General features: G+C 37.7%; 1 protein-coding gene across 1 annotated transcript in view; it reads left to right on the forward strand.

Annotated features, from left to right (window-relative positions):
- kiaa1549la (KIAA1549-like a) overlaps positions 1-5,457 on the forward strand; it is an 85,090-nt gene extending 79,633 nt beyond the window's left edge. Inside the window, exons 19-23 of the mRNA XM_053506636.1 lie at positions 251-348; positions 626-765; positions 1,966-2,117; positions 3,266-3,331; positions 4,360-5,457. Coding sequence (XP_053362611.1) covers positions 251-348; positions 626-765; positions 1,966-2,117; positions 3,266-3,295 — 420 coding nt within the window. The 3' untranslated portion in view covers positions 3,296-3,331; positions 4,360-5,457. The remainder of the gene's footprint in view (positions 1-250; positions 349-625; positions 766-1,965; positions 2,118-3,265; positions 3,332-4,359) is intronic.
- Positions 5,458-16,235: the final 10,778 nt, after the last annotated feature.

Consider the following 16,235-nt stretch of genomic DNA (forward strand, 5'->3'; position numbering starts at 1 on the left):
ACAACATCAAAAAAACACATAATTTTTTAAATATTAAGCACCGTTAACCCTAGGTGATGAAATGATGGTTTACTGTAACAACATGCAGATTCATTTAACCTGCACAGTTTCTAATTTTCTTTGTTCATAAGCCCATGTTCATGAAGCTGGCCAGGGAATATTCCTAAGTCACCTATTTATTATGCACCGATTGAGGCTTTTGATTTGGGTGTTGTTCTGACTAGAGGGTTAATGCGATTGTGATCTTCAGGGCTTCAGGTTCACGCAGCTACCCGACATGGGTCTGGGCTCGCCTCCACCTCTCATATCAGCTCGAACAGGAGCACCACCTGGAGCGCCAGTACGGCGGTAAGATCTGTGTAGCTTCATTAAAACAGTGATGATTTCATTAGCATACGTCCCTGTTAATATTCATGTGTTCTTGCTGAGGCAGCTGTGTGTGAAGGTGTTGTGCATGGCACGCCGTGCTGCTGACCGCAGTGAGGTGTGTTCTCGTGTGGCTCTGCGGCTCTCTCTTAGCCCAGCGTGTGCCGTGTGTAGATGTGTAGACGTTCTGCCCCCAGCTGGTCACCCAGTAGTATGGCAGTGCCACTTCTGCAAGCCTCTGTGCCTCTGTGTTTTCCAGATCGACACCGGACATGAGTCTGAAGCCGCGTGTCTCTGAGGCTTCAGAGATGAATCAGCACAACGGCGCCCCCTATCTGCCAATTAATCGAGCTCCTTTCCCAGCTGTCACAGTCGATCAGTCCATGTCGAGCTACTCAGGTCAGAGTTTTAACACATTAGAGTGTATGATGTATTGAGCAGATATATAACAAATAGTGCGCATATAGAAATGAGACAGCACGGGGTTGGAGACTAGAACCAATACAAAAGCACTGAGGATTTGTGAAAAATTTAGGTTCATAATATATAATAACTTACTTTAATACTTTTAATAAAAAAAAATTTCATGTATAAAAAAAGAATGTATGATTACTATATTTAAACTTTTTGCATTACAACAGTATGTTGTATTATAATACATAACTGTCCAACATGTCCTACCTTCCTGTCCCATTATGACTAGTTTTAACTTGAGTAAACGGTTTCCACTAAAGAAGCCTGCACTTAAACTATATTATTTTCTATAGATGATCTAAATAAACTTAAATAAATATTTTAATTGTGTAAAGCTGCTTTGCGACAATGACAATTTGATGAATTGAATTGATTTTGAATAGCACCAGACAATAACAAAAATGACTCAATAATACAAGTGTTGTTCAAACAACACAATAATTAAACAGACGACTTTAAACACACAGTGCGGTGATGAGATATTTAAATGATGCAAACGGTTTAAAGACAGCACTACGTCCATAAATGACGAGATCCCAGCTGGGGTGGCTTAAAGCTCACTGCAGTCATTCCTGCGTACATTTAGCCAGTAAAATGCCTGATCCATAAAAATTTGTTACCATTTTGCAAAAAAAAATGCATCTGTCTGTAAAAACAATACACATAGTCACTCCCCAACACCACTTGCACATTACAAGAACCCAAAACTCTATTTGGGTCATTAAAGGAGTTCCTGGGAGGCCAGCGTTTCAGTCCCAGTTTGACTTGAACGCGCCATGTACATTTACAGTCATGTACAATAGAACACAATACAGATCAGTCAAAGTATGAAAATTGTTAGTAAAGTGTTTCTTTGTGAGACAGGGAGCTAGTGTTGAACACAGGTGTTACATGATAAAATAAGAGTTCATCTTGTTTCAGGATGAAAATGCCCCCCCTTTTTTTTAGCTGAGGTCAAAAGTGGAACTACCACATCAAGCAGTTTATGATGCACATCAATATTTAAACTAAAGATAGGGTCTCCCATTATACTGTACCTTTACATACTATAAGATATCTTTAAGATGCCCAAAAAGCTTTTAGCTTTTTTGTGTCTGTTGTCAGTTACTCATTTGATCTCTGCAGGAAACCCAATGACAGCCGTTTATGCCATATCAGCCAACCGGCCCGGCTACTCCGACTACTTTGTCCTGTCACCTCCGTCATCATACCGCAGCCCCTCATGGATGTCATACCCTCCAGAGCCGGATGATCTCCCACGCCAGTGGGGTGACACGGTAAAACCCTCCTGACACACTTGAACACATTCCCTTCAGTTCTTCTGCATTCCTAGAACAGAAATTAAACTGATCTGATACCCAGTATTCTGACACTTGTTACTGGGTATACTGGTTGGGACTAAGGGGACGAAAGTTCTCCAAGGTTCTCCAAAGCCTTCATGTCATTTACACAATCCGAATAAGGCAGCAGAAATCAAGACTCATCGAACCAGGCAAAGTTTTTTCCATCTTCTATTGTGAATTTTGGTGAGCCCATGGAAATTGTAGCTTCAATTTCCTGTCCTTAGCAGACAGGAGCGGCAGTCAGTGTGGTTTTCTGCTGCTGTAGCAGCTCAATGCTTTACAGTTCAATGTGTTGTATGTTCAGAGATGCTCTTCGGCAAACCTTGGTTGTAATAAGATGTTATTTGAGTTGCTCTTACCTTTCTCCATTCTTCTAACCTCTGGCATCAACAAGGCATTTTTCGCCTAGGAAACTGCCACTTACTGGATATTTTTATTCATATTTTCACCAAACTCTGTAAACCCTAGACCTACTTGTGCGTGAAAATCCCAGTAGATTAGCAGTTTTGGAAATATTCAGATCAACCCTTCTGGCACCAACAATCATTGCAGGTTAAAAGTTTGATGCTCGGTGTGAACTGTCTTGACCATGTCTACATAACCAAATGCATTGAGGTTCTGGTATGTGATTGGCTGATTAGGTATTTGTGTTAAGCAGTTCAACAGGTCTACCTAATGAAGTGGCCAGTCGAAGTATTTGAAACTGAGCATTTAAAGTGGGATTTAAAACTGAATTAGGTCCAGTCTTGCATCTCGGAATTGCAAGATGTCTGTTGAAATAACGATTTATTATTTCAGACACATCGGCACCCTGATAAACACTTAACTCATACAAATCTCTTTTGTGTTTTTGTACGATATATCTTCTCACCTGGTTACAGTCAGCATATCCTATTTCAGAATCAGCGGGGAATGACGGACTCTATTTCGGAACATATTTGACACTGATTTAAAAAAATCTTTCTTTCCAAGTTTTCTTTCTCAGAGTTATTACATACAGTATAGGACTTCTTCTCTTTGTCTTGTCCCAAAAATGTATCTATATATTTTTGAATAGTGTGCATGTTGTGTTGTATTTTTAGAACCCATGTCATTTGGAGACCATCTGCTGAGCTGAATGGGCTGACTGGACACAGCAGTGCTCCTGGGTACGTTAACTTTTATTAGCGTTTATTACTCGGTTCAATGGCAGTAGAACTGCTCTTTTAAATAAGGAGCTCAAGTTAGACAAGGAAATAATCAATACTTCACCTACTGAGTCGTATCAGTGGTGCAAACTACACCAATGCTTTATTTATGGTTATTGTGTTTGTTTATTATAATAATAATATTATTAATATATATTTATTAATAATAAAATCTTATATATTGAACAGATTTTTATTTTATTCTGTTTTATTTTATATTATTCATGGTATAGAGTTGTTAGTGCTGCGGCCTTGCATTTCCAGGATTGAGGGTTTGATTCCCGCCTCAGGGTCTATCTAGGCTCCAAATAGCCCGGAGTGAATGTGTGCCCTGAGATCGATGGGCTCCAGGTCTCCTACGACTCTGAACAGGATAAACAGTATAGAGAATAAGTGAGAATAAAACACTTGAATAAGCATGTCTCGAGTGTTTTATTCGTCTCACACCACAGTGATTTTCCAATGATTACACTTAATTAAAAACATTATGCTTTTAATCCATCTATAATTATACTGTATTTAATACTAGGGAACGTCTAAAAGACTCTTCTTCTTATCACTTATATTATGAAAAATTAACAGCTTGTTACACACAGAAAACTATAAATTATTTTATATGGCGTGAGTTTTTACTCTGAAAAAGATAACATACTAGAACAGTCAAATTTATATAAACCAATTACTAAAATGTAAATTTTGCACAATAAGTGTCTTTTAATTATTAATGTACTTATTTAAATGAGGTATAAAGTCAATATACATTTAAATTCATAAATAATATATCTTATAATTTATCAAGGTTTACTTTTTTAATTCAATGTATTAATTTAATTTAATTTGAAAAAATTTTAAATAAATGTAATAAAATTCCTTAATTCTAGATTTCTGACCTTGTTCAGTTTATATAAATAAATTGTATGGAGGCCCTAATTCACTTCTTTAAAAAAGAGGCTGTTTCTCTAATTTCATGTTGTTGTTTTTTCTTGCAGGGTTTTGTACAGTAACAAAAGAAACACCTTGATCACCACAGCAGCCCAAACCCGTCCTGGTTCCATGGCCTGCAGGGCCGCTCGAGCTGAGCGGGTCCAAAACACCCAAAAAGGCCCAGAAGCCCTGAAAGGCACGAGACCAGGCCCATCAGTCACTCCACCACTCACCAGTGCTTTCACTGGAGGCTCCTTCCTCAGCCTCCCTCTCTGACACAACACCATTATGACCGGCCCAGTGGCCAGAAGTTTTCTTGAAGCTTTTTTTGATCTCCTCACGGACATGGTACTGGTGGGGTGTTTTATCTATGTGTGTGTGTGCGCACACGTGTGTGTGTGTGTGCACCTGTCTTTTAAACATCAGCATAGAAAACTTTCTTTCATCTCGAGCGGACCTCTCTGTGTCTTTTGCTCTTATTTTTACCGAGAGGCAGGCCTATCGCAGGTGATTCTTTCATGCTCTCTATGTATGGCTTATGTAAAAAAGACCTTGGTGTAAAAGAGACTGAGCAGAAATCTGCAACTTAAAATGACTTGTTGTACTGTATGTAACTGTAGTCATAATGTGAGTCTTTTTTTTTCTCCTCAGCCGCTTATGAAATAGTGCGTTCGTTTGCGTCGCCTTTTGCTTCTTTCATATAATGTCGAATGACGTTAATCGGCTCGCGAGAAACTTGAAGCAAATGATGTCCCAGTGTGTGGCGTGTCGTAGGACACAAACCGACGATCCCAAGCATTTAGCATTAAATATTAAATAGAAAACCAGTAGTGGATTGTTTTATGGCTAGAATGTCATTAGAATTTACATATATTCCTAGTCACTATATCACTTTGAGTTTTATAGCAAGTACACTATCACTAAAACAACATATCTATTTTATTGCCTTATTTTTGATAGCTATTTAAATTTCTATATGAAATGATATCACAGTCTAGAACATTTATCTGCTGGAGTGCGCAGGATATGCCAAAAATATGAATTAATGTGGAAAAAGTAAATAAATATTAAAAATTTATTATTATGCAAACTGAAATTCCACTTTAACTCAACTGAAACATTTTTATAATATTTATGACCGCATCAGTCAAAAAAGTTGGAACACGACAAATGTTAAATCAATGAATAAATAAATAAATAAATAATTTAATTAATTAAATAATAAAGATTAAACCAACTAAACAACAAATGAGTGAATGATTAAAATAAAACATCAATGGTTAAGAAAATATTTCCAAAGCATTTTTTAATGTACAAAACAAAAAACAAACAAACAAAAAAACTACTAGAAGTTCAGAAAAATTGTGCAAAAAAAAAAAATTTTAAAGATAAAAACCCTTCCATGGATAAGGGTGTGTAAACTTTTGACTGCTAATTTTGTCTCTCAGCTCCTAATGGAAAACAAAGCTGATTAATAATTCAATATCAGAATAAAACTGTTACACTTACACTGAATTCACTTTAGATTCTTTGTGTGCAATGTTACCCACTTTAATTTTAGCATGTGTTTCCGGGAAGTTCTAATGCATGAAGTTTAACGAAACGCAAGGGCTTGTATGTAAGAAGAAGTTTAAGGATAATTATTAAATTATATGAATGGCTTTAGATCTGTTCTGTCATAAGCAGTGATACTGACACCGATACTTCCTAGTAACGACCCTTTATTTTACCATTAAGATATTTTATACCATGAACATGATAACGGTACACAATATGAATACAATCTGATTACACAGGCAACCAGGCATAATAATAATAATAATAATAATAATAATAATAATAATAAAAATAAAAATACAACATGACTGCCTTTTTTTTGTTTTGTTTTAATAACTGAAGAACTTTGTCCTCTCAATGTAATTAGCCGGTGCTGGGGAAGTGCAAAGATCTCGGGCGTTTTTGCTTTGTAATATATTCTCTGTTACTATTTTTATAACAATTCACTCACCTTTTCGAGCCATCAGTAGAGGCAGCGCTCCAAAGGCCTCGTTGCCGAGTGTAAAATATCGTGCTTCGATTTACAATACGTATTTAAAAAATGCTTCATTGTGAACCTATGTGGAAAAAGAAATGTGTAATATTCTCTGTGTAAATCCACATCATAATGCTATAAGATGTCAATCGAATTCTTCATAACGCAACTTCATAACTGCCAACTGTACAGTATATTTTCACATAATTATTATTATTATAAAAAATACTGCATTTCTTTTTGAAGCTGTTTTCCTTTGTTGTCTTTTTTCTTTGTATGAAATAATCATGCTTATAATAATTTAACTGATTTAACTATTTCATTTTTTTGTGGTTTACACATTAATTAAAATCTAATAAAGACTAAAATACAATTGTATCAGACAAGTTTTTTTGCAGTACAGATTTTAATATTTACAGGTATGACTCACTTACTGTCCTTTTAAGTCAAGACAGACATAAGGAAAAGTATTCCCAAAGCTGGTTTTGGTTTTCTACCAAACATTTTAACACCGCGGTAAAACTCTCCATATAACTTCCTGTAATTTACACTCTTCTGAAGATTTTGTGGCATTTATAAGGCTGAAATGTTTAAGAGGTTCTTCCTGGTGCTGTAGTTCTCGCTCACCAGGCATTATGGATACTGTATATCCACTAGGTTATATTGATTAGACACTAATCCTAAGCATGCTCAATAAAGAGAACTCTATACTGTGATGTTTGGACAAATAAATTTGTGACCGCAAAAAGTTTTCTTTAAATGTGTCATATCTGTATAAATTATTCTAGAAATAATCCTGTCTTATTTACAGAGTTAGAGGCAGACAGGAAAACATGGGACTCTACAAATCTGGAAGGCATGGCATGAAGGCAAGAAGAGTAATTCCATAACTGGGGAGCTATTTCTAATTTACAAATAACAACCTACATGCATATATAAGATATTGTAAATTACTTAACCTGATCAAACATAAAAGCGTTTAAAAAAACAGAATCTTGGTCCATCCCCTTATACACTGTATTCCTTTTTGGAGCAGTCTTGGACTCCAAAATACATCACTGTTATGGTGGCAAAAGTGGGGACCGACTCAATATTAGGCAGGTGAACATGTTATGACAGACTGGTGTACATCCATTTAAATTCCCATGCTTTAATTATCCTTTTTCATGACACTTTTTCCTGTTATATAAAAATAATTCTGTAATCCCATTCCTTTACCCATAATAGGATTATGGGATTATTTTTATACTACAGGAAAAATATTGTATAAAAAATATAATATAAAATATTCCCAAGTACTGTAAAATGTTCAACGGGAAACTGCATCATCTAAATTTTGTAAAGAAAAATGACTTAATTCGGTTTTTAATAATATGTCATTATCCAAATATAGAATCATACAATTATTCATTTAAAAGAAATCCAATTTAAATCATTTGCAAATAAAAAAATAAATAAAGCTGATAGGAAATAATTCTGTATGGTGAATAAGACATTTAAAGTGAAGTCATGTATTTTTGAATGATTAAGTGCATGCTTTCTTAGATTTAAAATAATGCGTAAGAAAAAAAAACATATTACAGTATATACATATTAATAATAAAAAATCAAAGCCTGTCTTATTCAGGGTTTACAGAATGCCGTGCCCTTTCCAGTACGTCCACTAGAGGGAGGCACCATACCTTGCTTTATGTTTTTAAGTAAAGCACCTTTGGGCTCGCAATCCTGCTTTACTCTGGCAGTGATAGAGGGTGTTTTCTCCAGTCTCTCTCTTACCTTAATGCGCCCTCATTCCACCTTAAACACTTTTCTCAGCCACCATCAGCCCCGGGCTGTTGTCCACTTTGAGATTTCACTGAAGACATCACCCTCAGGGGCGCTCAGCCTCTAACATCTTTACCTGCAAACGCGTCAGACTTCATTAAGCCGACTGCTAGAGCGCAGCTACTATCTGTCTCTCAGCTCGAAAAAATGTCCCCCCTGGAGCTCAAAGCTGCTGTAGGGTGCAAAAACCTGGGCACCTCATTTCTTTCTTTCTCTCTGCAAGCAAAAAAATCGCCTTTCACAAACAATCCAGTTGGCATCGACTGCTGGAGAAAAAATGAGGCGTGTTTGTTTACCTGCTGCCCTGCACACGAGAAATTGATAGCTTTCCATTCTGTAATCGAAAATGTAAAACCTACTTAAACTTAATCGCTTTTAGTCCACTATAAAGGCATGCCATGTGAGAAGTTTCATGAAATTGTTAAGGGAATTAACGATTGCTGTAACATGGAGTGCAGCTAAAATAACAACAAAATGCCTCTGATAAATGACGGTTTAAATGACGGTGCTCTATGCTCTTTGTGTATTCCTGGCCAAATCCTCTGGATATACCATGCCAGGGTCATCTACTCACACCCATGGTCTGGATGCAGCGTTTCACTCGGCCAAAATCCTACAGCTTATAGCATACACGGGGGAAATTGATAAAATTCAATATCTAGGTTTTTCAACTTTTTAGGAAACAAGCTGTCTTCTGTTGCAGATCCTCTGTTGTAGCGTATCGACTTGGACTAGTCTTGGACTTTCTGGCTTTTGTACTTGTACTTGTCTTGGGGTTTGGTATTGTCTCACTATATAAGGCCTTGGTCTTAAATGAGAGTGTTTTTTTTTTTTTTTAGCACTCACAAAGTTTGATAAGAAGTACCACTATTTCCTAGAAACCCAGTTCCAAACCAATCACTGGTACAATGTATAAATAAGGCCAACTCATTGAAGTAAAAGTCTTTAACTTGACTGTGTCTTGCTTTAATTTTGACTCGACTTGACTTAAAGTGGTCTTAATATTAAAAATGTACTTTTAAGTCATTTTTAGACATTGAGACATCTTTAGTGTGTGTGCAATCAGGATCATAAAAAAACTCTGCTTTTTTATTTTTACAATTGTATACTAGCCCGGGACATAAACAAGCCAATTAGATTTTCCCCTATTGTGACCGTATACTGTATATAAAAAGCTGATTTTGCTCAATTTGAGGCTGAAAGAGTTTGAGTTATGAACAAATTTATTCTCTGAGGTCTGTTTTAGCTGCAGCATTAACAGACACACTTTTGGAGAGGGCGGCATGGCGGCTTAGTGGTTAACATTGTTGCATTGCACCTCCAGGGTCTGGGCTCGAATCTGGCCATGGGTTAATGTGTGCAGATTTCGCTTGTTCGCTCCCGGTGCTTGGTGGGGTTCCTTTGGGTACTTTGGTTTTCCTCCATGATCCAAAGATATGCAGATTAGGCTAACTGGCGTCCCCAAATTACCCGCAGAATGAGAGTGTGTATATGTGTGTGTGCCCTGTGAGGCATTGGTACCCCATCCAGGGTGCCCTAAGTGCCCAGGTCTTGTGCCCTAGGTCTCTTGGGATAGGCTCCAGGCCCCCCGCGACCCTGTATACAAGATAGAGCAGTACTAATGACATTTAGGGAGCTCTGAGACCTTTTTTAACTTGCTAAAGTAATAGTAACATCTGAAACCTGTAAGACTTAGTGGTACAGTAAATCAAACCAAACACATACAGTAACTCATACAGGGATTTTTTCCCCTACATGGCTATTTTTAAATATTTTGCATATAAGATGTGATATGTTTAGGCTATGTTCCTTTTTTTTAGATCAGCCATTTCTAAATTAGGTTTACACAAGCACCCAGAATTTCCAATACTGTTTACACAAATTTGAGTATGTGTAGAGATGCGTGATTAAATCGTTCGTTATAGATAAAGACCTTAATTGCTTGTTTACATTTCTTTCTAATGCACAAGATTTTTTTAAGATCTACTGTATGTCTGGTGCCTCCTATGGCTTTGCTTCATCCGGCGTGTTTGTTAACTTTAAGCTGGTTGTCATCATGTGGGTGAGATGTTGGTGTTTGGAAGCCTGTCAGACCCTGCTGGCTCAGCTGATAGCTGGTTTTCTTGGGAGGCCTGCTGTAACGGGGCATGTTTAATCGTCTCTTGAACTAATTAATGTGCAATCACCGCAAGGCAAACAAACAGGAATTGATCTGCGGCGCTCAGAGAAGGATCCATGCTGCAAGACTTCTCCCTAGTCAAGGGTCTAAAATATCTCTGTTAAGAATGTTCAAACCTGGACTGCATGACAAGGAGGACATAAATAGCTGTGCGTGAGTGTGTATGTACAGTATGGGAACTTATTATAAGTGTAGAAATGTGTGTATGAACATGATGAACCGTCCCTTAGAGCAAACAATCTAGTTGACCAGCCCTGGGATTTTGCATGGTTCTTGAAATGCAGGTGGTGTATTAAAACAAGAAGCTGTGTGTTTTTTCGGTGTCTCATGGGAAGTGGACATTTGCATTTAATAAGGCTTTGTGGGCTCTTTGTTTTCTTCACCTCAGAGATTTCTCAGGATGGTGGAAGCTCATTTGCTGCCATATGAAGTTTACTCTCTTTTCAGAAGTGAACCGTTTCTGTCATAATTTATTCAGTCTTTGACTTATTAGTATTAGACGTGTGTGTCAGAGCCAGCGGGCACTGGTGACTCTCTCGTTACACCTGTGAAAGAATTCCTAAAAGTAAGTTTTTATGCACAATAAACAAAATCCCTACATTGGAGTTGGATCAAAAGTGACATACAGGATCATTCTTAAACTGCCAAATTAACATGAATGTAATCACTGGAGCACATTTAATCGGAGGGCAATGTACTGTATAGAAATAATCATAGGTTGCAGTTAGAATTAAATGCAGATGCATGTATGCAATTGACCCATCTGGCTTAATGCATCTTAAAGGGATGGTTTAGGATTTTAAAATTTGTCCTAAGTCACAATTGATGTGCAGATAAATACAGAACCAGTCAAAAGTAATTCAATGTTTTTTGTTTAATGATTTATTTTTTTTACATTACAGTATACTGGGAAACTATGAAATAATACATATGGAATAAGTTAATTAATTTATTAAGTAACAACAACAACAACAACAATAGTCAGTTGTTATTTTAAGGTTAGCTGTTCTGGAACAGTCCATGCAAGAACACTTTGCAAGAAGTGCATGTGCAAAGCCCATCAAGCTCCATGATGAAACCGTCTCTCATGAAGACCTTTCCTGGAAAGCAAGACCAAACCTTACCTCCGCTGCAGAGGAGAAGATTAGAGCCATTATAAAGCTTTACAGAGCATAAGTAGCAGACACATCAACTGCTCTAAGGAGGCTTTTCATATTGCCAGGGGTAGCTCAGTGGGTTAAGGCATTGGATTATGGTTTGGAAGATCCCGGGTTCAACCACCATGTTGCCCTGTTGGGCCCTTGAGCAAGGCCCTTAACCCTCAACTGCTCAGATATATAATGAGATAAAAATGTAAGTCGCTCTGGATAAGAGCGTCTGCCAAAAGCCTAAATGTAAATATTGTGGAACACCTTCGGCATTGCTTTACAGTGTAGAAAGAAAGAAATATCAGGAAAGACCATGGAGTTAGAATATGTTCAAACTTTTAGGCATAGTGTACATTACAATAGGTTTTTTTTTTCCTGCTCTGCACACCAACTATGAAGTTTGTCACCCAGAAGAGGTGTTTCGGGCAGTTTGTATGAAGCTGCAGGTATCTAATTAATCAAAACCTGATATTCACTGTTTGAAAAAATAAAAATCACACTAACTGTATTTACCAGGCTTTATACTTCTTTACCTATAGGTTACATTTTTACCCCAGTTTGTTAAAAAGCATCCTTACACAACATGATCTGTGATGGAAAATAAAACAGTTTTACATTGTTTGGGAACAATTTAAAGTTAATTGAATAGAGTTACAGGAAGTTGGCTTTACTAAAGAGGGTTTTCCCAGAAGGCCATATACGAGGTGGTATCAAAAAGTTTCAAGACTAGTTTTGTAACACGCCACCAGATGGCAGCACAAGGCTGCACGAATTAGACAGTGACAGGGAGCACGACGCTTCATTAGTCAGTGTGCCAAAAGACATCGTCCTGTGCACATCGGGAGCTGTGCAACTGGTGCTATTCTGACCACGCGTGTTACCACGGTTGTGATTCATCATGGACAGCAAGTTAAACCAAAGAAAAGTAGAGAACGTGAAATTTTGCGTATAACTGGGCAAATCTGCCACAAAGACGTTGGTCGTGATTCAGCAAGTTTACGGTGACGCTACAATAAATTGTTCGAGGTGTTTTGAGGAGTGCGCACGTTTCAAGGGGCGGAAGAATACGACTGGAAGACGATGAGAGATCAGGAAGACCTTCAACAAACACAACTACTGAAATGTCGAAACCAGGCGGCATGATGATCGTCAGAAAAAAATGTGCACCCACCCTGCGTGCCAGATAAAAATCAAGTACAGTATTAATAAGTAAATAATCATTAATAAACAAAACAGGGCTAATCGTAAAACCTTTCAATATCAACTTGAACTACTGTAGATATGTTGTTTATTTTAATCAGAATAAAATTGCTGCTAAAAAACTTGCATAGATACAGACATCGAAAAAAAATAAAAAGTGTAAATGTAGAGTACATTTGTCACCTGGGTTGCGGTCAAGAATAAGCTGTAAATAGAAAGATGAGCTGTGTGGAAATGAGCAGGTAATGATTGATTGCCTACACCTGTGTGTGATTAGGATGTTAACCTATTTAGACTCGGTGTGTGTTGTAGTAAGTGGGTAAACACCAGATGGAAAACAGTAATGAAAGAAAAAGTTGTGTGTTGAGTTTAATTCCATGAACAATCACTTCAGGCATGTTGCACAATAACAAGCAGATCCAAGAAAAAAAAAAAAGAAATAACACTTTAAATTATATGTGCGTAATGGTAAAGTGCCAGCGCTGTTACCCCGAAGCTCTTGCTCTGGGTGTGTAGGAGTGATCTGACTGGGGTGTGGGATTGTACTATAAGAAGCTTAGAGGTATGAATGTCAGGATTATAATTAAAGACAGACTGCAAGGGGGAAAAGAAGTGAGAAGGAATCCATGTGTCAGCAGCAGCCATGGCCCTGGCTAATCTTAAACTACAGCATCAGTACCGACGCACCTTTCTGCTCCAAATTTCTGCTCCAGCAACCACTTTTTACTTTTTAATAAGACCTTTAAAAAGGTGTCTCTAGACCTGTAGCATGCATACAGTTTAAAATCCACTTTAAAAAATGTCACTTGCAATAACTCCCATGCTAACGGCTCTCAGTCTGCTGTGTAAAAGCTCCAAAGCTCCAAAGCTGTTTAGCTCAGCATGCTTGCTGTCATGTGTCAAGTGGAAACCTGATGGGCCTTGACTAAAATGTTTGTTCCAGTGCACAAATTTAAACCTTTTGTCAATTAAGCAGAATAAGAAAAATGCTAATGTCAGCTAACCGTTTACCTCAGCAACACAAGCCAGCCAAGGGATTTCCTTCTGCTCGACTCTAAATGAGCAACCAGGTACAGTAGTAGGCAATTTGGCATCCGACCGCCTGGTTAATTTTGAGTACGCAAAATAATCCCACATTAAGTTAAAATGTTTTTCCAAAATGGCTGCCAATTCAACAACCTGGAGCGCCTCTGGCTGGAATATTTATTTAATGCGTCTTCATTGCCTTATTTTATTTTCAGTACCCATGTACAGTTGATGGAACAGGGGTAGATCCTGAGCTTGGTTAACTTTTCTGTGTTGAGTTTCTTATATTCTTCTGTGGGCTCTCTCCAGACATATTGTTTGGTAAATTGGTGATTCCACAATATGTACAGTATGTGTGAGTTTACAAAAGGAAAAGAACTGGACAAACCTGCTGTGATGCCGCCTGTAGGTTATCTCAAGAGCTGTTTTGAAGCTGTAGGAGCTCTGATCATTACCATCTTGGTAGGAGCTAACTTTGCCTAACCCCGGTTAATCCATAAATAGGCAAATGAATGGAATGAACGGAGCCCGGCTGTTAGTCAGAACATGGCTCCTTACCTCATTTACTACTGTACCAGCCACGTTCCAGTCGCTCTTTTTAGCTAAAGTGAGCTTGCTGTCACTCAAATCAGCCACACACCTAATTATGTCTAAAATTATGGCTTAATATAATTCTAGGCAACAGGGTGACGTAGTGATTAACACAGTCGCCTTGTGCCCCCAGGGTCCGAGTTCAGTGCCCGCCTTGGGGTCTGTGTGCATGTTCTTCCTGTGCTTGGTATCCTCCAGGTGCTCCGGTTTCCTCCAACAGTTTAAAGACATGCAGATTAGGCTAATTGAAGTTCCTAAATTGCTCACAGTGTGTGAATGTTGACCGCGAAGTCTTACAATAGTTTTTTATTTAAAAAAAAAAAGTGAAGAAATACAATGGTCATCATTGGCGTAGAAGGTTCCTAATTGGACTACAGAGGTTCCTAGAGGGATTAATGGATAGAATATGATTTTAACTGAGAAGTTACATAAAAATTCACCCCGTGCTATTGTTTCCATTAATGGGAAATCTAAATATACTGTAGAGGCCAAAACCGTTTTTCTACCAGGCTCTAAATATGTTTATTTATGTTGTAAAGTTGATTATTTTAATTGATAATGAGGAACTGCATCTTTTGGCACTTTCACATTTGACTTATTTTTCACGGGTTGCCCCGTGGTGTTCCCGGGACAGACTTTACATCACCCTTATAGCTGCAGTACAAAACAGATATGTCAGACACAAAAACATGTCACTGCTGATTAACTACCCTTTAGAGTAAAAAAATAACCATACCTTACTCCCCCTATACATATATAATATATTTATATATTAAATAAATAAATATAAAATAAATATTTATTAATATTTATTTAATATATTAATAAATATATTTATTTAGATTAAAAGATTTTAAACAGGTAGGGCATAGCACAAGTTAATGATCTTCTTGCATAGATACAGTCATCAAACCTCCCTGATGCCCCATAACACACCTGCTCTGCTACCTTAAGCAGATCACAGCAAGAAGGGCCATTTGCACAAGCAACACGTGCGCTAAGCCATACCGCGGACATCTTGTTTGGGCCGAATTAATTTTGTTTAGATTCCCTCAAAGGACCCCTTGTATTGAAGTCTTATCTGCTAATAAGAAAGCGGCACTGTAATTACAGTTTAATGTACCTGGCAGAACTAAGATTCTGATTAAATTGTAATGAACAGTGAGGATGAAATGAAGGCTCTTCTGAAGAGGCGAGGGAGGAAAGGAGAGAGACGAGAAGAGACTTAGGGGAGGGAGAGACAGATGGAGGGAGGAGGAGAGAATCGAGTGTGCCGTTGTTGAAAGTTTCTGCAAATCAAACTGCATATCAGGCGGAAAGGAATTAATTTGGTTGACAGCCTGTTTCATGAGCTTCTCACCTTCTTGCGTGTGTAAGGAAATGTATATTTGTGAGCTGTGGGACTAGTTTTTTTTTTTTTAGTTGTTTGCAACGTAAAGGGAAATATAAATGATTCATTGGATCAGATGTGGAGTTTTGGGCTCCTGGCGAGAAAAATGTAGCTTTATCAGGACGCTTTCTTAAAGAGATATTAACACTATGCTTTACAAACAATTCTTGGCAAATATGAGGGAAGTTCAAGTCAAACTCGGACTTTGGATTATGCAGAAGAACAGAACACAGTTAAGAAAATATATATTCCTCTATATATTCCCTGCTACACTAATGCACTTATGCTAGTGTTTCATTAGTGCTTGAAAACCATCAGGGTAGTACGCCATGATCGGACCGTCTGCCTTAAGTTTGAAACTCAAAAATTTTCAGAACGTCTCAGAAATTCCTTCTTAATAAATGACCAAATGTGGAAATGGCTCGGAGCGATGTCAATACTGTATGGGGAATGTGGCAATAACTCCCAGCTGAGTTCCTGTAATGTGCAAGTGGTGTTGGTGAATGATTGTGTGTACAGTTCCCACAATCAGATGCAAATCTCCCACAAGA

Source organism: Clarias gariepinus, chromosome 10, assembly GCF_024256425.1.
Source record: "Clarias gariepinus isolate MV-2021 ecotype Netherlands chromosome 10, CGAR_prim_01v2, whole genome shotgun sequence".
NCBI lineage: Eukaryota > Metazoa > Chordata > Actinopteri > Siluriformes > Clariidae > Clarias > Clarias gariepinus.